The 24,855-nt window shown below is 36.9% G+C and overlaps 1 protein-coding gene across 2 annotated transcripts in view; it reads left to right on the top strand.

The window, feature by feature from the left end:
• Positions 1 to 24,855, top strand: part of RAVER2 (ribonucleoprotein, PTB binding 2) — a 104,014-nt gene that overhangs the window by 10,279 nt on the left and 68,880 nt on the right. For both annotated transcript variants that reach the window (XM_060139852.1, XM_060139851.1), the window contains exon 2: positions 10,277 to 10,343. In XM_060139852.1, the coding sequence (XP_059995835.1) occupies positions 10,277 to 10,343 (67 nt within the window). The remainder of the gene's footprint in view (positions 1 to 10,276; positions 10,344 to 24,855) is intronic.

Here is a 24,855-nt window from a genome sequence, read left to right as displayed (position 1 = left end):
TTCTATAAGCAAAGTTTTTCCCTTTGTAATTAATAAGGATTTTTGAGAGGAGATACTTTAGTTAAGACTGTATAAATATTCTACAGGCATACCTCATTTTAGTGTGCTTTTCTTTATTTGCTTGTCACAGATATTGCATTTTTTACAAATTGAAAGTTTGTGGCAACCCTGCATCAAACAAGACTGTCGGCACCATTTTTCCAACAGCATTTGCTCACTTCGTGTCTCTGTGTCACATTTTGGTAATTCTCACAATATTTCCAACTTGTTCATTATTATTATATTTGTTATGGTGATCTGTGATCAGTGATCTTTGTTACTATTGCAAAAAGAGTATGATGTGCTGACAGCTCAGATGACGGATAGCAAGTTTTTAGCAATAAAGTTTTTTTTAATTAAGGTATGTACTTGTTTTAGACATAATGCTACTGCACATTTAATATACTAGAGTATAGTATAAGCATAACTTTCATATGCACTGGGAAACCAAAAAATTTGTGTGACCCACTTTATTTTGATATTCACTTTATTGCAGTGGCCTGGAACCAAACCCACAATGTCTCTGAGGTATGCCTGTATTCCCTTTCTAGTGTTCAATTTATGGATTTATTATTTTATATCAAAAATAAATTCTTGGTTTCCTATGTTGTTCAATGGTTTATACTCCATTACTATCATTACTTACCTTGATGCTTTAATTGTTTTACGTTTGGACAGTGGGAGCTTCTTTAAGCTGGCTCCTATGTCCTCTTTTTAAATAAACTTTTTGTTTTGGAATAATTTTAGATTTACAAAAGAAGTTACAAAGAGAGTCCATAGAGTTCCTATATATTCTTTACCCAGTTTCCCCTAATGTTAAATCTTGTAACCAAGGTACACTAGTCAAGACTAAGAGATTACATTGGTACATTATTATTAACTGAACTGTAGACTTTGGATTTGATTTGTTTTTTTCACTTATGTCCTTTTCCTGTTTCAGGATCCAGTCCAGGGTACCACATTGCATTTAGTTACCACATCTCATCTCCTTAATTTCCATTCTGCATCAGTTTCTCAGTCTTTTCTTGTTTTTCATGATCTTGATAGTTTGGTCAGAAACTTTTTAGAACACCCCTCGGGTTTGTATGATGTTTTTCTCATGGGAGATTAGGGTTATGGAATTTTGGGAAGAATTCCACAGAGGCAAAGTCCACTTCTGATCATGTCATTTCATGGGGTACATGACATCATGACATCAATATGACTTTCACTGGTGTTGTTAACCTTGATCATTTCCTTAAGATGATGTCTGCCACATCACTCCTCTGTAAAGATACTATTTTTCCCATTCACTGTTCTTTAGAAACAAGTCACTAATTCTAGCACACACTTAAGGGAAAGGTCCTTTTTTTTAAATTAAAGTATAGTTGATTTACAATGTTATGTTAGTTTCAAGGGTACAACATAGTGATTCAATATTTTTATAGATTATACTCCATTTAAAGCTATTATAAAATATTGGCTATATTCCCTGTGTCATATATTGTATCCTTATATATTTTTTCCATAGTACTTTGTACCTCTTCATCCTCTACCCCCATTGTGCCCTTTCCCGTGTCCCTCTCCCCACTGGTAATCTCTAGTTTGTTCTCTATATCAGTGAGTCTGTTTCTGTTATATTCATATTTTGTTGTATTTTTCAGATTCCACATATAAGTGATAACATGCAGTATTTGTCTTTCTCTGACTTATTTCACTCAGCATAATACCCTTCAGGTCCAACCATGTTGTTGCAAGTGGCAAAATTTCATTATTTTTTATGGCTAATATTCCATTGTATATATATACACCACATCTTTTTTATCCATTCATCTTTTGATGGACACTTAGGTTGCTTCTGTATTTTGTCTACTGGTCCTATGTACTTTTGACATGTCCCCGTCATTCACTGAGCACTTCGCTTTGCTTTTGACACAATACGCTGTTGCAGCTTATGTTTTATTTTCTGTGCTTTAGCTCTTGAATCATCCATTTCATGAGAGACTGAATGCTTGTTTTCCCCCAAATTCATATGTTGAAGCCCTAAGTGTGGCCGGGGTCTCTATGGAAGTAATTAAATTTAAAGGAAGTCATCAGGGTGGGGCCCTGATCTGATAGGATTATTGCCATTGAAGAAAAGACACCAGAGAGCTCTCTTTCTGCTGTGTGCCTCACCCCCAGCCCAACCCCGATGTGTGCAAGCACCAAGGAAAGGCCATGTAAGGGCATAGGGTGAAGGTGGCCATCTACAAGCCAGGAAGAGAGATCTCAGCAGAAGCCAGATCAACTAGAGCCTTGATCTTGGAATTCTAACTTCCAGATCTGTGAGTAAATTAAGTTTCTGTTGTCTATGATATTTTGTTATGGCAGCCCTAGATGACTTTTATAAAGCCTAGTTTCTTTTGGGGGAAAATACTATTAAGAAGCCAAGATCTGGGAACTAGATGTACTCATTGCCACTGAGATATCACTGCTGTCAGTTCCTCTTAGTAGGCAGAGCAAGAGAATATATGTGTGTATGTATGTGTGTACACACATATATTTACACCTATATCTGTCTGTCTGTTGAAAGGAATGAGTTCACACTGATACATCAAATTGCAGTCTAACTCCGTAGAGTTCTTTCTAGTTTTCTGCCATTCCATGTTTGTTACTTTTTTTTTCTGACAGTGAGAAACCTGGTGTTCATTGTCCTTAATATATTTACTTATTTGAACAATCCTCCTTTAAGTAATCAGTCTCCCATCACCCCTGCAGATGACTGTGCCCTCCCGCATGCAGACACCCACCTCATCCAGTATAAGCTCCATCCTTCTGTACTGGGCTCTTCCACTGGCCAGAAGGCTTCCTCACCTTGCCTGAGTTCTGACTCTCTGTGCTGGGGTTTCCTTCTGGGCAGATGTCCTCCTCACCTTGCTTGAGCTCTGAAACCTGTGGTATGAAATAAGATATTTTGTGTGACATATGTGTAAGGGTACAGTAAGTGATATCTATTATTAGTGGTGTCGTGGCGGGCAGAATTTAGAAATGGCCCCCCAAGATTTCTAATCCATGGAACTGTGAATGTGATAAGGTATCACATGTGTGACTGTTACATTACATGACAGAAGGGGATGTTTGCAGATATAATTAAGGTTACTACACAGTTGACTTAGGGGTATCAAAAGGGAGATTATCCCAGTGAGCCATATCTCATCATACTAGCCCTTTAAAAGCAGAGCGTTTTCTCCAGCTAGTAGCAGAGGGAGAAGTCAGATGATCTGAAGCACAAGAAGGGTTTGATGCACTGTTGCTGGGTCTGAAGATGCAGGGGGGCCACATACAAGGATTTTAGAGCAGTCTCTAGATGCTGAGTGTGGTCCCCAGCTGACAGCCAGCGAGAAAATGGGGACTTCAGTTGTACAATTGCAAGAAACTGAATTCTGCTAACTGCCTTAATGAGTGGAAGTGCATTCTTTCTTAGAGCCTCCAGAGAAGAGCCCAGCCTGCCTAAGCCCTTGATTTTGGGCCTTGAGAGACCCTAAGCAGAGAATGCATTTGAGCCTGCCGGAACTTTTGACCTACAGAACTGAGAGATAATAAATGGGGATTGTTTTAAGCAATTTAATTTGTTGCACAGCAATGGAAAATGAATACAGTATTACATCCGGGTGATACTGGAAAGAGAAAACATTTGTGTCAGAGAAAAGGAGATCGTGATTTCTGTAGGATTATTCTTTGGGAGACATGGTTATGTAAATCTATCTCCTGGGGATATCTATAAGCAAGAACTGCTCAAGGAGAACCTCTTACTGCTAGATATATAATATTCATTAATTTGACGTATGCAAATATTTTCTTTTAAAGAAGAAGTGAGTTATGTATCAGGTTAGTGTAAAGAGAGTAATTGTTTTTTCTTTTTGAGCACTTTAAACATACTGGTTTATGTTCAGATGGTAAAATAATCTTAGAAAAATACTGTATTGGAGTTGATAAAGGTAATATGTAGAAACAAATATTCATGCACTTAACAAATATGCAAGGTCTGCTTTTTGCCAAATGTTGGAGACTTTTTTACGAACAAGGCCAGCTACATGCTATTTGCTACTAATAAGCCTACAATCTAATGAAGATACAGATATATAAGCAGTTAAAATACAGATGATGGGTGCTATAAGTGTTGCAATGGAAAGAGTAAAAAATGCTATGGGAGCCCAAAAGAAAGATACCTACTCCACACCTGAGAGATTCAGAAAGGCTTCTTAGAGAAACTCATTTAAGCTGAAAACCAGGGAGAGAGAAATTAACTAGGGGAAGGGAGAGAAAGGGAGACGTGAGGAATATTCATAGTGGTAGTAACAAGATATATCAAGTCCTAAAGAAAAGAAAAAGCATGGCCAAGAGTTAGGGCATTGTGTAAGGAGTAGAGTTTGAGAGGAGTAGATAAGGAGTAGATAAGGAGTAGAGTTTGAGAGGGGTAGTGATTCAATATAAGGCTAGCACATTAAGTAGGACCAGATGATTGTAAGACATTTAAGGAAGTTTGGATTTTATTTTAAGGGAAATGAGGATCCATTGAAATATTTAAACAAGGGAGTGATGCTTTCAGATTTCTAGCTGTCAAAAAGTAAAATTATGTTGTTTTTGTTTTTATCTCCCAAACTTTGTTCTTACCCTGATCTCTGTCCTAAGGTTAGGAGGTCAGTGATGCAGTAAGCATTAGGAATGCGATGGAAATGAATAGTTCATAGGTTTTATTTTTGTATTGATGATACTTAAGATATAGTATTCATTGTGTTTGCTCTAAGGTCTGTCAACCTGGGTTTGAATCCCAGATTCGTTACATACTGTCTATACAAGTCCCTTCTCTAGGCCTCAATATCTTCCACTTTAAAATCGATAATAACATCCAACTTTAAAATCTATATCATGGGTTTGTTAGGGTTAAACAAAGTTATTTCAATAAAGGGCCTGAGAGAAAGTAAACATTCAATAAATTATTATACTGCTAATAAAAAAGCTGAAAGTTTACTTAATTTTTTTTTAAGCCAAGTCAAAATGTTCCCCTGGCGAAGAGTAGCTATTCAAAAGAACTTTCCAGCAAAACAGCTGTATTGAAAGCTGTTAAAAGTTTAGCCAAGTTAAAATTGACACCGCATTTACTCAGCCAGTACCACGAAATGTATCATTTGCCAAATGTTGGAGAACTGGATTCTGTAGCCAAGTTCACACACAATGCAAATGTATCAACACATTTTGGGCCTTGTGTTGGGCCCAAAACAGTATTATCTGGTGTGTAACATTCAAATGCAGTTCTGAGCAAGCAATAGCTTGTATAGGTGTGGAGCCCGGGAGAGAAATTTGAGGTGGAGATAAAAATTTGGAGATGACTGGCATGAAGATGGGACTTAAGTCATCTCAGTAGATGCAGAAAAAGCATTTGATAACATTTAACACCCATTCATAATAAAAACTCATAGCAAACAGGAATAGAATACAAATTCCTCAAACTTAAAGATTATCTAGAGAAACCAGAAGCAATCATGTTCCATGGTGAAATATTGAAAAATTTCCCTTTGAGATTAGGAGCAATACCAGAATCACTTCTATTCAAGATTGTACTGGAAATTATGGCTAGAATAATATGGCTAACTCCAACTGACTAAAAACTGATAAGTGAAAGAAAAAATTTAAAAACTTTTGGAAGACAAACTATCGTATGGCCTTGGGTAGGAAAGGATTTCTTAAGGCACAAAAAACAGAAATTCTAAAGGAAAAAGCTGATACATTTGGCTTCATTAAATGAAAAACTTCTCTTTACCAAAAGTACCCACAAATAAAATGACAGACCACTTACTAGGGGAATACATATATAATACGCTTCCCAACAAGGAATTAGTATCCAAAATATTAAAAAAAAATTCTACATGTCAATAAAAGAAAATATAGGGCTTCCCTGGTGGCGCAGTGGTTGAGAGTCTGCCTGCCGATGCGGGGACACGGGTTCGTTCCCCGGTCCGGGAGGATCCCACATGCCGTGGAGCGGCTGGGCCTGTGAGCCGTGGCCGCTGGGCCTGCGTGTCTGGAGCCTGTGCTCTGCGACGGGAGAGGCTGCAGCGGTGAGAGGCCCGCATACTGCAAAAAATAATAATAATAAATAAATAAATAAACACAATAGAAAAATGGGCAATAAAGATAAGTAAATGTTTATCAGAAGAGGAAATAAATGGTAAACAAATATGAAAAATACCTGTATCAGAGTTCTTCTGAGAAACATTATATATAAAATTTATATTAATATGTATTTATACTATGTACATTCATAGAGAAATTGATTGATTGATTGTGAGGGCTGGCTAGTCTAAAATCTGTGAGGTATACCAGCAGGCTAGACACTCAGGCAGGTGTTGATGCTACAGTCTCGAGGCAGGATTTCTTCTCCAGAATACCTCGGTTTTTCTCTTAAGCTCTTCAGCTGACTAGATGGGGCCCACCTGCATTATCCAAGGTGATCTCCTTCACTTAGAGTAAACTGATTGTAGATATTAACCATATCTAGAAAATACCTTTGCAGCAACACGTAGATTACTTAAGAACTGGATTCTGTAGCCAAGTTCACACACAAAACTAACCATCACAATGCCCTGCCTTATTAATCAAGGGAATGCAAATCAAGAGCACAAGGAGGTATGATTTTATATCCACTAAATTGACAAAATTTAAGTGTCTGATGAGACCAAGCATTGTAAGGACTCCCATATACCATCGATGGGAATGTAAACTGTAACAGTCTGGTAAAGAAGCTGGCCCTTTCTTGTAAAGACGATCCTTTGCATGTGTATAGCCCAGGAATTTCCCACTTTCAGAAATTTTTGCACAGGAACACCAGGAGATAACGTAAAATTTACAAGAAGGTGACAGTAGTTTAATAGCAAACAGTAGCAAAATAGCAACAACCTGGAAACAAATCAGATATTCACTGATAGAAAAATAGATATGTAAACCATACTAAAATCACAGAATGGAATGTTAAACCATAGTGAATAAATGAACAGTAGCCATGTGGATCATGAGTGAATTTTAGAAACATAATATTGAGTATAAAAAGCAAGGCAAAGAAGATTAAAAATAGCATAATACCATTTTTATAAAGCTCAGAAACAAACCAAAACAATGTATTATTTGGGGATACAAAGCTGCCTGAGGACTCCAGCTATGGGGGATGGGCTAGTGCAGGAAGGCGTAGTTAGATGGAACAGTGTTGCCAATGTCCTAGTCTTTAAGTTTGGTGTAGAGCTCCTGGGTGCTTATTTCATTATTATGCCTCATAATATATGTTACAGATAATCCTTTTGTATTATCAAATCACTTACAATTTTAAAAGAACATAAATAAAAATATTTTTTTCATTCCAAAAAAGTGGAATTTAAAAGCAAAGTGCTTTAATCTATGAAAGCCCTTTTTAGAACATAAGTCTGCAAAGGGCTTGGAAGACAGTGTGATTCAAGTTTAAAACTAAGGCTGGGTTTCATTCAGGAAGAAGTTCACACCAGCTAGAACAATGATTGTTCGACTCTTGGGGGGTTATTAACAGACCACTTTGAGTTGAAAGCTGTTAAACCTCTCCCCAGAAAACATTTCATATGTGGAAAACTTTTCATTTAATTCCAGGGGGTGATGGTGAATCGGGTCTGGAAATAGGTTACTAAAGCTATCTAACAATTACCAAAATCGATGAGCTCATCTTACTGTAAGAAATGTGTAACTGATATTGCTAGTCAGAGGACAAAGTATTTGCATCAAAGGTGCAACTTCATTCCTTAAAGTTAGCTTGTAAGTTGAAAGTGTCATAAAACTAGATTAGAACAGGGAGACATAATTTTAGTCCTTTTGGTTTTGTGTGGTGTGGAGCACAGTAGAATTTTGGCAAATGGTTGTTAGGACTCTCTTTCAGGTTTTAAGTTTTTAATTTGGCCAACTTGCTGAGGCTCAAGTTGAGGGGTGACCCACTTTTGCCTGGGTCAAGGCAACCAGGGCATGGAGAAAAATAATTGTTTTTTTCTTTGCAGGAAGCTTTGTAAAGTTTCCCAGTTGGCAAAATCTGTATTCCATGTCTGATACATAGGAAAGCTATGATTAGAAATATGGGTGTTTTAAAAATAAAATTTCCAACTGGCAAAATGCATCTTTGAAAACTTAGGTGGTTCTGTTAGCTAAATGAGTAATATAACATGTCAATTGTTTACGGAGACTTGATCAAGTGAAGAGCAGTATCATGTTTTCTTTATCTGGCATTTGACAGCTGTTAACTAGTGAAATGAGAGATTAAAGTTTGTGCAACTAAAAGCACACACTGGATCCTTTCAAACAAAACTGTGTCACCTTCTATATAAAGTATAATATTAAATTAGCTGATTCGCAAAATATATATGGTATGCTGCTGAGAGAGTTATGTTTACTTAATGAGCAATACACTGTTGTTTAAGTTCAAGAAAATATTGAAGCTTACAAGACAAAAAATTACCATAGCAGTAATATATAAACTAATCTGTATGTTGATCATATTACTATGTAATTCATCAAACAATATTTTACACAATTGATAAGTATATATATTTTAAAACATTTCTAATATTGACTTACTGATAAAGAATACTAAATTATCACCTTTACCTTTCTTATCTTTCTTATCTCAAAGATGATTGTCTTTGTTTCACCCAGCACTATTTTTATACTTTGCCTATTATATCAGTCTCCCCCACTCCCTTACGTTGGATTGAAAGAGAAAATGTTTCTCAACTTGTAACTGTCCTCTTACTTATTTTCCATTTCCATATGATCACTTATTCGGACATTGTGGTGTTGGTTTTATAACTAACTGTGGTAGTATACTATTTCAGTTAATCCTGGAAGAAATAAGGCAGTATAGCATAGAGGTTAAGAGTGTTGTCCCTAGAATCAAGCCAATTGGTGAATCTATACTCAGCAAATTACTGAGTGTAAGCTTTGGCAAGTTACTTGAATTTGCTCTGCTCTGGTTTCCTGATTTTTTAATGAAAGGAGTAAGTTCAATGTTCTGGTACCTAGTAAAAACTAAATGAATGTTAACTATAAAAATATCAGTAATAAGAATTATTATTATATTACTGAATTAATTAGTTTAGGTTGCAAACTTAACATCCTAGCACTTATGTCTGTTTAGTGTATTCATTTGTAAAATAGAACAGGTTGGCTGTACCACTGTCTCACCTGGGGTCCAAATGTCCACTTACGTGATAGTTCAATTCCTTTAAAAAATAATAACTACATCGGTTGTATATTATGAGTAAAATTTTCAAGGCTTAATATCAAGTCAATGACAAAATAAATTATATTCATTTTAATGTTTATGTGAGTGCCTAGTATGCTCAAAGCAATATATATAATATACAGATAAATATAGTTCTTGTACTCAAGTATTATCGGTTTAACAGAAAGGATTGGAGAAATACAGAGGAAATATGCTGTATTTTCCCAGGTGGATGGAAGTTATGATATCACAGTTTAAAAGTTCAGACTGGATTAGTAATAGAAACTGAACAAACAAGAAAGCCAGTTTAAACATCTTGGGGAGCCAAGGGGAAATAAATTGGACTACATACCATACCTTGGTGGTTGTTACTTGTTTTCATACCCAGGGACCTCTAAATTAGGTTTTAATTTATATTTATTTCTTCTACATGCTGGTATTACCATCTACAGGTGTAACACTTGTTAAAAACTCAGTATGTAGAACACAAGTAGAAACATTTCATATTATTTGTGTTAAGAGAGGCATAAATAAAGTATGACCGTTGTTAGCATAGTGGTGGGAGAGGTGATGTTCTGTGGAAAAGAATTGGAAAAATCTTCATGGAAGAACATTTGAGCTGGGATTTCAAAGGAAGCATGTGATTCTAGATGAAGTTTGGGAGCTGTAGTGGTATGTTTGCCCCATGCTAGATCGAGGTATCAGCGTAATTCAGAATGAGGATTGTGCATGGTATACTCATGAGAGAATGAGTGTTCATCTGAGCAGGAATATGGGCATGTGTAGGGATATATTGGGAGATGTATTTGCAGAGGTATGTTGGTGCCATATCTGGTGGGCCTGAATGCCTTTAATTTAAATAAGTGATGGAGATCCATGGAAGATTTTTTTACATGGGGGATGGTGATGGTAATGGTGGTCGGCTGCTAAGCTGGATCATCTACTAACTGCATTCATGTGTTTATTGAGTTCATGTTTTGTCTCTTTCAGGAAGTTCATGATTTATTACAAGACTATGAGTTAAAGTATTGTTATGTGGACAGAAATAAGCGAACAGGTAAGATTTCTGTTCTAAGCGTCTGATTTTAATTCTGCAGGTTGTCGTTATAGAGCAAAAAAGCTAAGTGTCTTTTTATTCTTAAGCTAATCTCTGAAATTCTTAAACATTAAATTATATACATGTTACTTAATTTATTTTCTGAAGGTAATATTATTCTAAATTTTAATCACATAAATTAATATAATATTGGTGGCAGCCATTTGGGGGAGCTCATTCTACCACATGGACGCTGGTGCTGGTAAGCACCATTTGGAATCCTCCCTCTAGGTTATTAGTGCCTGACCTGGCCCTGCTGGGTCAGTGCTGGGATGCATCAGGCCAAGCAACTAAAAGGGTGGGGACACAGCCCCACTCACCAGTGGCCAGGCTGCCTTAAGACCCCTTGAGCCCATAGCCAGCAGAGGGGCCAGGACCCAGTTCCACATACCAGTGCATAGGCACTAGCCCTGGGAACCCCAGGGCCCTGCATCCGGAGACCACAGGACCCAGCTCCAGCCACCAGTGGGCAGGTACCAGCCCCAAGACCCCCCTGGGCTCTGGCTCTGCCCACCAGCAAGCCGGCTCTAGCCTCTCAACCAGCCTCACACACCAGTGGGCAGGTGCCAGCTCTAGGACATCCTGGGCTCCAGCCATATACACCAGTGGGCAGACCCAAGCCCCAAGACCACCACAGCCCCGCAGCCTGCCATGGCAGTACCCAGCCGACTCACCAGCAGGCCGGCACCAGCACTGAGACATCTTGGGCCCCTCAGCCAGCTTCCCCAGAAACCAGCCCCACCTACCAGGAAATCTCACAAGCTTTAGGACACCTAGGACCCTGCAGCCACTGTGTTAGGAACCGGCCCTGCATGCCAGTGGGCTAAAACCAGCTCAAGGACACCCAGGGCCCTGTAGTTGGATACCCTGGGACCCAGCCCCACCCACCAGTAGTCGGACACCTGCTCTGGGATCCCGGGCCCTGCAGCCAGAGACCCCAGGACACAACTCTGCCTATCAGTTAGCCAGCCAAGCCCCAGAACCCAGCTTTACCTCCTGGTGGGTGGGTACTAGCCCGGGGATCCGCGGGACCCCAACCCTTCCCACCAGTGGGCAGACACCAGCCTCAGGACCACCACAGCACTGCAGCCTGCCCTGTCAGAATCTAACCAACACAACAACAGGAAGGTTAAAAGACAAAAGTAGTAAAATCATTTATATCTGAAATGTGTAGTTAAGGGACACACAAAACCAAAAGATGTAAAATATGATGTCAATAACAGTAAATGGGGGGGAGGGGAGTAAAATGCAGGGTTTTTAAAATGCATTTGAAATTAAAACAGCAAATTAAAATAATAATATAGAGATTTATACATAAAAACCTCATGGTAGCCACAAACCGAAATTCTGTAATAGATATACACAAAAGAAAGAGAAAGAAACCTAAACATAACACTAAAGATAGTCATCAAATCACAAGGGAAGAGAACAAAAGAAGAAAGGAACAAAAAAGTTACCACAAAAACAGTCCCCAAACAATTAACAAAATGGCAATAAGTACATACCTATCAATAATTACTTTAAATGTAAATGGACTAAATGCTCCAATCAAAAGACATAGAACGTGTGAATGGATACAAAAGCAAGAACTATACATATGCTGCCTACAAAAGACTCACTTCAGTTCTGAAGACACACACAGACTTAAAGTGAGGGGATGGAAAAAGGTATGCCATGTAAATGGAAATCAAAAAACAGCTGGAGTAGCAATACTTATATCAGACAAAGTAGACTTTAAGTCAAAGACTGTAACAAGAGACAAAGAAGTATATTACATAATGATCAAGAGATCAATCCAAGAAGAAAATAGAGCAGTAATAAAGCAAATATTAACAGACATAAAGGGAGAAATTGACAGTAACACAATAGTACTAGGGGACTTTAACCCCTCACTTACATCATTGGTCAGATCATCCAGACAGAAAATAAGGAAACACTGGTCTTAAACAACACATTAGACAAAATGAACTTAATGGACTTCCATCCCCAAACAGCAAAATACACATTCTTTTCAAGTGCACATGGAACATGCTCCAGGACAGATCACATGCTAGGCCAAAAATAAGTCTCAGTAAATTTAAGAAAACTGAAATCATATCAAGCATCTTTTCCAACCACAACACTATGAGACTAGACATCAACTGCAAGAAAAAAATTGAAAAAAAACATAAACACACATGTGGAGGCTAAACAAAATGCTGCTAAACAACCATTGTATCATTGAAATCAAAAAAGAAATTAAAAAACTCCTGAAGACAAATGAAAACACAATGATCCAAATCTATGGGATGCAGCAAAAGCAATTATAAGGAAAGTTTACTGAGATGCAAGCCTACCTCAAGGAACAAGAAAACTCTTGAACAACCTAAGCTTACACCTAAATAAACTAGAAAAAGAAGAACAAACAAAACCTAGAGTTAGCACAAGGAGAGAAATCATAAAGATCAGAACAGAAATAAATGAAGTAGAGAGACTAGGAAAAAAATAGAAATGATCAATGAAACTAAGAGCTGTTTCTTTGAAAAGGTAAACAAAATTGATAAACCTTTAGCCAGATTCAAGAAAAAAAGAGAGAGGGCCCAGATCAATAAAATCAGAAATGGCAAAGAAGTTACAACTAACACCACAGAAATAACAAAGGATCATAAGAGATTACTGTGAACAACTATATGCCAATAAAATGGACAACCTAGAAGAAATGGACAAATTCCTAGAAATGCACAGTCTCCCAAGTCTGAACAAGGAATAAATAGAAAATAGGAACAGACCAATTACCAGAGCATTGAAATTGAGTCAGTAAGAAAAAATTCCCAGCAAACAAAAGTCCAGCACCAGATGTGTTCACAGGTGAATTCTACTAAACATGTAGAGAAGAGTTAACACCTGTCCTTCTCAAACTATTCTAAACAATTGCACAGGAAGGAATACTTCTGAACTCATTTTACAAGGCCAGCATCACCCTGATAACAAAACCAAACACACTACAAAAAAAGAAAATTCCAGGACAATATCACTGATGAACATAGATGCAAAAATCCTCAACAAAACATCAGCAAACTGAAATCAACAATACATTGAAAGGATCATACACCATGGTCAAGCAGGGCTTATCCCAGGGATGCAAGGATAGTTCAATAGCTGCAAATCAATCAATATGATAAACCATATTAACAAATTGAAGAATAAAAATCATGACCATCTCAATATATGCAGAAAAAGCTTTTGACAAATTCAACATCGATTTATGATTAAAACTCTCAACAAAGTAGGGACAGAGGGAACAAACCTCAAAATAGTAAAGGCCATATGATAAGCCCATAGCTAACATCATACTCGATGGTGAAAAGCTGAAAGCATTTCCTCTAAGAACAGGACCAAAACAAGGATGCCCACTCTTGCCACTTTTATCCAACATAGCACTGAATGTCCTAGCCACAGCAGTCATACAATAAAAAGAAAAGAAATCCAAATTGGAAAGAGAGAAGTAAAACTGTCACTGTCACTGCAGGTGACACACAGTACACATAGAAAATTCTAAAGATGCCACCAAAAATTCATCAGTGAATTCAGTACAGTTGCAAAATACAGTGTTAATATGCTGAAATATGTTGCATTTCTATACACTAACAATGAACTATCAGAAATTAAGAAAACGGTCCATTTACCATAACATCAAAAAAACAAAAAAAAACAAACATAGAAATAAGTCTAAGGAGATTTACTCTGTACTCGGAAAACTCTAAGATACTGATGAAAGAAATTGAAGATGACGCAAATAGATGGAAAGATAATATAGTGTTCATGAATTGGAAGAAGTAATATTGCTAAAATGACCATACTACCCAAGGCAATCTACATATCTAATGCCATCATATCAAAGTACCAATAGGATTAGTCACTGAAGTAGAACAAATAATTCTAAAATTTGTATGAAAACTCAAAAGACCCCAAATAGCTAAAGCAATCTTGAGAAAGAAGAACAGATCTGGAGGTATCATGCTCCCTGACTTCAGACTATACTACAAAGCCACAGTAATCAAAACAGTATGGTACTGGCACAAAAACAGACACATAGATTAGTGGAACAGAATAGAAAGCCCAGAAGTAAGCCCAGACATTTATGGTCAATTAATCCAAGACAAAGGAGGCAAGAGTATGCAGTGGGGGAAAGGGAGTCTGTTCAAGAAATGATGCTGAGAAAAATGGACAGCTCTTGTGAAAGAATGAAGTTGGAACATTTTCTCATACCATACACAAAACTAAACTCAAAATGGATTAAAGACCTAAATGTAAGACAGCAAACCATAAAATCCTAGAAGATAACATAGGCGGAACACTCTTTGACATAAATTGTAGCAATATTTTTTTTGGATATCCCTCCTAAAGCAAAAGAAACAAAAGCAAAAATAAACAAATGGGACCTAATTAAACTTAAAAGCTTTTGCATAGAGGAGGAAACCACTGACAAAATGAAAAGACAACCTACTGAATGGCAGAAAATATTTGCAAAGGATATGACTGATAAGTGATTAATATTCAAAATATATGAACAGTTCATACAGCTCAATGTCAAAAAACCGAACAACCCAACTAAAATGGGCAGAAGACCTGAATGGACATTTTTACAAGGGAGACATACAGGTGGCCATCAGGCCCCGTGAAAAGATGCTCAACATCACTAATCATCAGAGAACTACAAATCAAACCCACAATGAAATATTACCTCACACTTGTTAGTATGACTATTATCAAAAAGAGTACAAATAACAAATGTTGTCAAGAATGTGGAGAAAGGGACTCTTGGGCACTTGATGAGAATGTAAATTGGTGCAGCAACTATGAAAAATAGTACCGAGGTTCCTCATAAAACTAAAAATAGAACTACCGTATGATCAGCAACTCGACTCCCGAGTAAATATCTAAAGAAAGTGAAAACACTAATTCAAAAAGATACATGCACACCCCAATGTTCATAGCAGCTGTTTACAATAGTCAAGATATAGAAGCAACCTAAGTATCCATCAACAGATGAATGGATAAAAAAGAAGTGGTACTATGTACAATGGAATACCACTCAGCCATAAGAAAAGAATGAAATTTTGCCTTTTGCAACACATGGATAGACCTGTTTATAATCTATAAACATTTGAATCACTGTGATGTACACCTGAAACTAATATAATATTGTAAATCAACTATACCTCAGTAAACAATTAGGCAAAAAAATGAATTTGCATTGGTTTTTAAAAATATATAATATTACTACAGCTTTATGAATTTTTATAATGAATGTTCTAATGTTATATGTTGTAACATTTTATTGAGTGTTTTTTATATGTTAAGTATCCTTCAGTTTTAATAATATATTACTGGACTTAGTAAATTATGTGATTTGACCTTTAGTTATACAAATTGGGAAAATCGTTTAATTTTTCTGCACATTAGTTTTATATCTGTGAGATTAAAAGCCTAAACTAGATTATTTTCTTTGCGTACATATGATATGTAAATGTTTAAAAACATCTGTTTGAGATGATAAAAAAATAAGAAAACGTATGGAGGATGATATAACCATTATATATATACTGACTCCCAAATTAGCAAATGTTTTATTGAAGTATTTTATGCTTTTAAAATGTTTTTTGTAAGGGGTGGATGAAATGGGTGAAGGAAGTCAAAAAGTACAAACTTCCAGTTATAAAATAAAGAAGTACTGGGGATGTAATATATAAGGATGGTGACTCTTTGTCACAGTTAATAATACTGTGTTGCATATTTGAAAGTTGCTGAGAGAGTAGATCTTGAAAGTTCTCATCCCAAGAAAAAAGTTTTAACTATGTATGGTGACAGATGTTAACTAGAATTACTGTGGTGACTATTTCACAATATATAAAAATATCAAATCATTATGGGAGACTTCCCCGGCAGTCCAGTGGTTAAGATTCCGTTCTTCCACTTGCAGGGGGTGTGGGTTCAATCCCTGTTCACAGAACTAAGATTCCACATGTCACGTGGCTTGGCCAACCAAAAAAAAAAATCATTATGTTGTACACTTGAAACTAATGTTATTTGTCAATTATACTTCAATTTAAAAAGTTTTTTGAAGTAGTTTTTTGTCTTTAAAAATATTATATACATGCTAGAGCCCTAATGTAGTACTACTGAATGAATACCTCTGATAGTATGGTCAGGAATTCTGCATTTATTTTTTCTGACTTATAAAAAAATTGTAAAAAAGACATTATAGTTAAAGATGAAATTAGTTCCTACCCCTCTCTGGTTCCATTCCCTCGCTCCCTCTAATGATTAATTGTGGTAATCATAGAGCTGTTCACAGATTCTTTTTCTTTTTCTTCTGGTCATGAGGTAAGATAGTGCTTCCTTATTCCTTTTTGAAGTTACCAATGGACATGTGATTTGCTTTTCGATTAATGAAGTGCAGTGGAAATGGCATGTATCCCCTCCAGGTGGAAGATTTCAGAGCTAGCATGTGATTCACTGCTCACCCCTCCACTTGCTAAAGTGATTGAGGAAGGTTACAGAACCTCTTTAAACATAGTCCCAGAGTGACTATAATGAGCAAAGCCTCCTTCCTTCCTTCCTTCCTTCCCTCCTTCCTTCCTTCCTTCCTTCCTTTCAGCATGGGATATGCAGCATGAAAAGCAACAAGAAAAAAAAAACCCTTTTGTTAACCCATTGAAATTGTGGAGCTGTTTCTTGCCTAGGCATCCCATCTAATGCCTGAAATTTGACTATATGTAAAGTTAACAGTGTTGTACTTGGTGTTTTTAAAAACTAAATGTAAATGGCATTCTACTGTATTTTTCATTTAGCAACTTGCTTTTTTTTTTTTTTAACCTCTATTTTGTTTTTTGGATCTTTCCACATTGATACTTATAGCTCTAATTCATTGATTTAAACTACTACATATCATTCTGTCCTGTCAATTTATTACCATAGATAAATCTATTCATTACTGATAGACATTTAGGAAGCTTCAACTTTTCCAGCATTTTAAATAATGCTGCAGTGAATATGCTTTTACTTGTCTTCTAATATACATTGCAACTGTTTCTCCACAAGTGAATTACTGGGTTTGTAGGTTATGTACAACTTCAATGTTATAAATATTGACGAAGGCTTTACAGCTGGGAATGGTGCTGTTCCTACCAGTGAGGATGATAGACAGCATAATTGGTGGTTGATTAGAAGGAGTATTCAGAAGTGTTTTGTCTCAAGAGTGGAGAAAACTGACTCTAGATTAATGATGCTAAAAATTTAAAAACAAGACCAGAAAGGATCAAGCCCGTTCCTGATAACCACAACCTAGAACAAAACTCAAGGATATTTATATGAATACAAAAAATCCAGTACCCAGCAAGGTAAAAATTTACAATGTCTGGTATCCAATTAAAAATTACCAGATATGGCAAAGAAGCAGGAAAATACAACCCATAATGAGGAGAAAAACCAATCAATCAAAACTGACCTAGAATTGAAGCAGATGAATTAATGAAAATGGACATGAAAACAGTTTTTATAACTGTGTTTCATATGTACAAGAATTTATAGTAAAAATTGAACATATTAAATAGAGGATGGAAGATATTAAAATATACTTAACTCACACTTTTAGTGGTGAAAACTACAATGTCCAGGATGAAAAATGGGATGGGTGGATGGGATTAACTAGCAGAGTGGACATTGTAGAGGAACAGATTAGTGAATGTGAATACATGGAAACAACAAAAATGAAGCAGAGGAAAAAAGACTATAACACATGAACAGAGTATCAGTCAACTTTGGGCCAACTTCAAGAGTCCTAATGGTGGAGTAATGGAGTCTCTGTAAGAGAGAGCAAGTAGTACAGTAAAAATATTTAAAGAATTAATGGCTGAATTTTTTCCAAATTTGATGAAAACTCTAAACCCAGAGATCTCCAAAGTTTAACCAACCTCAAGCACAAAAACACGAAAAAAACTACAATAAGGTACATTTGTAATCAAATTGTTTGCAATTAGTAATAAAGAGAAAAATCTTAAAAACAGTGCCCCCCCCAAAAAGGGCATATTATTTAGATGGAAAAAGATGACGATGATGCATGTTTATTGGAAACAATGCAAATGAGAAGACCATGGGGCAACACATTTTCTTTCTTTGCTGAAAGAAAAAAAAGATCACCATAAAATTATTAAGATATTAATGAAAGGAATTGAAGACAAATGGAAGGTATTCCATGGTCATGGGTTGGAAGAATTAATATTGTTAAAATGTCCGCACTACTGAAAGCAATCTGCAGATTCAGTGCAATCCCATCAAACATTCCATTGGCATTTTTCATAAAGACTTGAATATAAGACCTGAAATCATAAAACTCCTAGAAGGAAACATAGGTAGTAAGCTTCTTCCTATCAGTCTTGGTGATGATTTTTTGGATTTGACACTAAAGCAAAGGCGACAAAAGTAAAACTATACAGGTGGGACTACATCAAACTAAAAAGCTTCCGCACAGCAAAGAAAACCATTAAAATGAAAAGGCAGCCTACTTAATAGGAGAAAATATTTGCAAATCATATATCTGATAAGGGGCTAATATCCATAATATATAAAGAACTCATACAACTCAATAGCAAAAGAACAAATAGTCTGATTAAAAACCTGGCAGAGGGGCTTCCCTGGTGGCGCAGTGGTTGAGAGTCCGCCTGCTGATGCAGGGGACACGGGTTTGTGCCCCGGTCCGGGAAGATCCCACATGCCGCGGAGCGGCTGGGCCCGTGAGCCATGGCCGCTGAGCCTGCACGTCCGGAGGCGGTGCTCTGCAACGGGAGAGGCCACAACAGTGAGAGGCCCGTGTACCACAAAAAACAAAAAAACAAAAAAAAACCTGGCAGAGGATCTGAATAGACATTTTTCCAGATTAGGCATATAGATGGCCAACAGATACATGGAGAGGTGTTCAGTATCACTAATCATCAGGGAAATGCAAATCAAAACCACAATTATATATCACCTCACACCTGTTAGAATAGCTATTATCAAGACAACAAGAACTTAGTGCTGGAGAGGATGTGGAGAAAAGGAAACTCTTGTGCATTGTTAGTGGGAATGGAAATTGGTGCAACCACTGGAAAACAGTATGGAGGTCCCTCAGAAAATGAAAAATGGAACTACCATTTGTCCAGCAATTCATTCACTTTGGGCTATTAACCTGAAGAAAACGAAAACAGTTACTCAAAAAGATATATGCACCCCCATGCTCATTGCAGTATTATTTACCATAGTCAAAACATGGAAACAACCTAAGTGATTGCTGATGGATGAATGGATAAGGAAGATGCGGTGTATATAGACAATGGAATATTATTTAGCCTTAAAAAAGAATGAAATCTTGCCATTTGTGACAAGATGAATGGGCCTTGAGAGCATTATGCTAAGTGAAATAAGTCAGACAGAGAAAGACAGATACTGTAGGACCTCACTTATAGGTGAAATCTAAAAAAACCAAAAAACATGAGCTCATAGATACAGAGAACAATTGGTGGTTGCCAGAGGCTAGGGATAGGGGTTGGCGAAATGGGTGAAGGGAGTCATAAGGTATAAATTTCCGTATAAAATAAGTCATGGGGATGTAATGTATAGCATGGTTACTATAGTTTGTTTGTTTGTTTGATTTGACCGTACCGGTCTTAGTTGCGGCACACGGGATCTTCATTGCTGCATGCGGGATCTTTAGTTGCGGCATGTGGGCTCTTAGTTTCGGCATGCAGGTTCTTAGTTGCAGCATGCATGCAGGATCTAGTTCCCTGACCAGAGATCAAACCCGGTCCCCCTGCATTGGGAGCACAGAGTCTTATCCACTGGACCACCAGGGAAGTTCCCAGCATGGTTGCTATAATTAATAATACTATAGTGCATATTTGAAAGTTGTGAAGAAAGTAGATCTTAAAAGTTCTTATCCACCACCCCGCCCCACAAATTTTTGTAACTATGTATGGTGATGGATGTTAACTAGAATTATGGCGGTGATTATTTCACAGTATATACAAATATTGGATTAATTGTACGCCTAAACTAATATAATGTTATGTCATTTATACCTCAAAAAATCCCACAGAATTATTTACCCACCAAAAAATATCCTTTGAAAATGAACGTGAAGAAAGATGTTTTTCAATCATATAAAAGCTGAAAGAATTCATCACCATCAGACCTGCATTATAAGAAGTATTTAAAGAAGTCCTTTAATAAAGCATGGAGAAAATGATGCGGGATGGGAATCTGCATCTACACAAAAAAGTGCAGAATACCAGATGTTGTCTTTATGTGTGTAAAGACTGTTCTATTAATATTCAGATCTCTAAAAGATAATTGTTTAAAGTGAAAATAATAACTATATTGTAGAGGTTATAACACATGTAGGAATAAAATGCATGGCAACAATACAAAGGTTGGGAGGGGAGGAATGGAAGTACACTGTTGTAAAGTTTTTAGATTATACAGAAAGAGACCAGTATCACTTCATGGTAACTGTTAAGTTAAAGATGTATACTACAAAGCCAAAATCACCCACTAGAATAATACAACGAAGAAACTCAGTAATTGTATTAAATGACATTGCCTTGGATTTCAGGAGCTATGGTGGTGTTTGAAGAAACAGATAATAATTAATAGATTAATAAAGGATGGCTACAGTTATAAACTGTGACCTTAAAACCAGAGCTCTCTGTTATAAATAAGAAGAAATAATTGTATTAAAATAGGATACATTAAGGAAAAAAGTTTTTGCATGTTTGCCATCAAATTTGTCCCAATAATAAATTAACTAGTGGAGCAAGCAATGGCAAAAGGATAAATAAAATTGTGACTTGTGAAAGGATTGGGACCAATCGTCGAATATTAAAATTTTGGTAGGAAAATGGAAACAGAACTAATCTCCAAATCCCTTATACCCTTTTCTCTGTAGAGTGACATCTTTCACTTCCACAGAGTCAATGTGAGAAAATTGGACCTTTTTTTTAGAGAATTTATGGCCTTGCAAAGAAATGGAAGAAGCTATAGAAGAGAACCAATGACCTCTTTTTCCTACTGCCTGGACTTTTAAATTTGCTTCATTATGTTATCTAAATTCTACCATCAAATGTCTTATTTGGGTTGAGCAAATGCATATACCTAAGGGAAGGAAAATAAGAAGTTGTCAGTTTTAAAATGTACTAGTTAATCTATGCATGTATACATTCATCCATTCAGTTGACACTTACAGATCCTCTGCTGTGTGCCTGACACTATGGTAGCTGATGGAGATATATTCATTAGCAATTTAGGGAGCTCACAGTTGATAGGATAGCAGGCATCTAAACAAATAGATTATAATAAAGTGTGATGTGTGCAATAATCCATTCAATGTTCAAAATACAGAGGTATAATAAGACAAGGGTTAACTCTAACTGGAAGAGAACATCAGGGAATGCTTCCTGGAGATCCTGATGCATTAACCTCTGGGCTGGATTTGAAAGCCAACTAAAAGGTTTGAGTGGCTGAAGATATTGGGAGAGATCTTGTAGGCAGGGGAATTACATGTGTAACATATAGATGCTTGAAACAAGTTGCAGTCTAGGGAGCTACGAACAACTCAGTGTCGTTAGAGGATAAAGAAATGTGGTGGGGAAGGGAAGTGTGGCAGTTACTGAGGCTGGCGTCAGATCAAAAGGGCCTGGTAGGCAACCTGGGTAAACTTACATATTCTAATTCTTTGTTGGGTTCGTTTGAAATTTTTACACACTCAAGCGTGTCTTTCACACAGGCTTTATTTCTCTCCTCTTAACCCTTGTGTCTTTTACTTCTTGCATTTGTCCTACTGCACTGGCAGAGACCTTCATTCCATGTTAATAAAACTAGTGAGACAAGAACCCTTACCTTATTTCCTATCTCAGAGTAAATGGTTTTGGCTTTCACCGTTAATGTTGATGTAGGTTCCTTATACACATTCTTTAACAGATAAAGGATGTTTCCTTCTTTTCCACTGATTGCCAAGAATTTTTATCCTGCATGGACTTTGAATTTTATCACATATCTTTTCTTGCATCTACTAAGATACTCTGTGATTTTTCTTTTCTGTGCTGGTAATGTGGCAACTTATATTGATTGCTATTTTATTTATTCATTTATTTATTTTTACATCGTTGTTGGAGTGTGGTTGCTTTGCAGTGTTGTGTTGGTTTCTGCTGTGTGACAGGGTGAATCGGCTGTGTGTGCGCACGTGTCCCCATATACCCTTGATTGCTATTTTAAAATAAAACTAATTTTGCATTCCTGAAATAAACCAAAGTTGATCATGGTAAAAAACAGTGGCCTGGTAGGACATGATAACTGCGCTGAGGCTTGGCTTCATTGGTGATACCAAATGATTGCATTTTAGGCAGTAAACAGGCACAATTAAACTTTTGTTTTTGAGAGATCGCTTTATTGTCATTGTGGAAAAAGAAGAAAAGCTAGAAGAATGAAGAAAAGAGGATGGATCTATTTGGAGGGTAGAATTTGAGGATTCCTTTTTTGTGGGCGTTAAAGGAGATAGGGTCTAGGGTAACTCCCAGGTTTCTGATTTGTGAGTTGTGATGCTAGCGACTGAAATAGAGAATAAAGGAAGCTGAACAATGTTGGGATTTTAGGGGAATGGCAAGGAGAGGATGAAGATTGTGAGTTATGTTTGGTCGTGTGTGAATCAGTACGTGGATATATGTGGAACTGATGACTAGAAACAGATTTAAGAGTTAACAGGGTATAGGAGGCTTTCTGCGAGCCCCCAGACTAGCCGTTTTGCTCTGTTTAATTGCTTCCGTAGCCCTCATACTTCCTCTTTGATAACATTACACTTGTAACTCTCTGTCAAATCTCTATCATCCTCTATTGGATTGTGAGGTCCTTGTTGAAAGGGATCTTACTTGTTTTGTTCACCAACTCCTTTCCAGTGCCCAACACAGTACCTGGTACATGAGACTGAATAAATGGGCATGGACATGAGTGCCCAGGGGAAGAGGGCGTAGAGAAGAGAGGTTGATGGCTCAGGGCTGCTGGGTACAGTCATATGGCTGTGACTGTGTGTGACTCTGCCAAGAAGCAACCTTAAGGATTACCACCTTACATACGTGTATACAATGGAATGTTACTCAGCCATAAAAAGCAACGAAACTGGGTCATTTGTAGAGACGTGGATGGACCTAGAGACTGTCATACAGAGTGAAGTAAGTCAGAAAGAGAAAAACAAGTATTGTATATTAACGCATATATGTGGAATCTAGAAAAATGGTACAGATGAACCGGTTTGCTGGGCAGAAATAGACACAGATGTAGAGAACAAACGTATGGACGCCAAGGGGGTAAAGTGGGAGGGGTAAAGTGGGAGATTGGGATTGACATATATACACTAATATGTATAAAATAGATAATATATACACTAATATGTATAAAATAGATAACTAATAAGAACCTGCTGTGTAGCACAGGGAACTCCACTTCGCTGTACAGTAGAAACTAACACAACATTGTAAAACAACTATACCCCAATAAAAAAGAAAGGATTACCACCTTACAGGTGTGAGTGGAGAAAAATTTTGCAAAGGAAATGGAAGAAGGAGCGCTTGGACAGCTATGAAGAAAATCAGGAAGGACTTTATCAAGGAAGTTAAGGAAGGGAATGGTTAACAGTTTCAAATACCCAGAGAATTCAAATCAAACATGAGCTGATGAGCTTATGAGCTGGTATAGGAACATAACCAGTATTTACAAATTGTTGTTGGCTTGTTTGCTGGTTTTAGCAAAATATCATTAAATGGTATTCTGTGTCAGCATAAGGGAAGAAAGGCGTAAAATCAAAGTAACTCAAGTTCTTTAAAAGGGGTTATTGGAAACCAAGAGATATTCTCTCAATAAGTGCAGCAAAGCCATTTTTCCCCCTTAGTGTTGGAAGAGTTAGCTATTCCTTTGTAAGTAGTTTCCTTGTATGTGGAGATCATGTTAAGAGAAAAATGTGTTTCTTTAAATGTTAAAGTGTGGTGAGATGCTCAGTCTGAGAGCTGCGTGGGCACTAAGACCAGCTGAGGGAAGAGCAGATTGAGTGAAATGACAGGAAGGATCGTCCACACTGTTTAAATTCTTCTTTATCTCTTGCTTTGTACATATTTGCCATGTTGTTATCATTGAATTTGGGTAAGTTAGTTGCTCATATGGAGCAACTCCACTGTGTGTTGCAGAGCGGGAGAGAAGAGGGAGAGGTAGGAAGGTTGAGAGAGCAGTGTGTTTGTAGTCTGTGGTTTGCCCTGTGTTGTTTCTTTTATTTGGGGTTTAAAATTTTTCTTATAATATTGCTCAAAAAATTTATCAGATACGCATGTCTGTGTGATATTTCATTGATTTAGAACTTTATAATTGTATCATGTTTTAGATTTTACAAATTGTCTTGTGTATTGTTGCTTAATGC

The sequence above is a fragment of the Lagenorhynchus albirostris genome, chromosome 2 (assembly GCF_949774975.1).
Source record: "Lagenorhynchus albirostris chromosome 2, mLagAlb1.1, whole genome shotgun sequence".
NCBI classification, from domain to species: Eukaryota; Metazoa; Chordata; class Mammalia; order Artiodactyla; family Delphinidae; genus Lagenorhynchus; species Lagenorhynchus albirostris.
The sequence above is the reverse complement of the archived record's forward strand: the minus strand, read 5'-3'. Positions and strand labels throughout refer to the sequence as shown.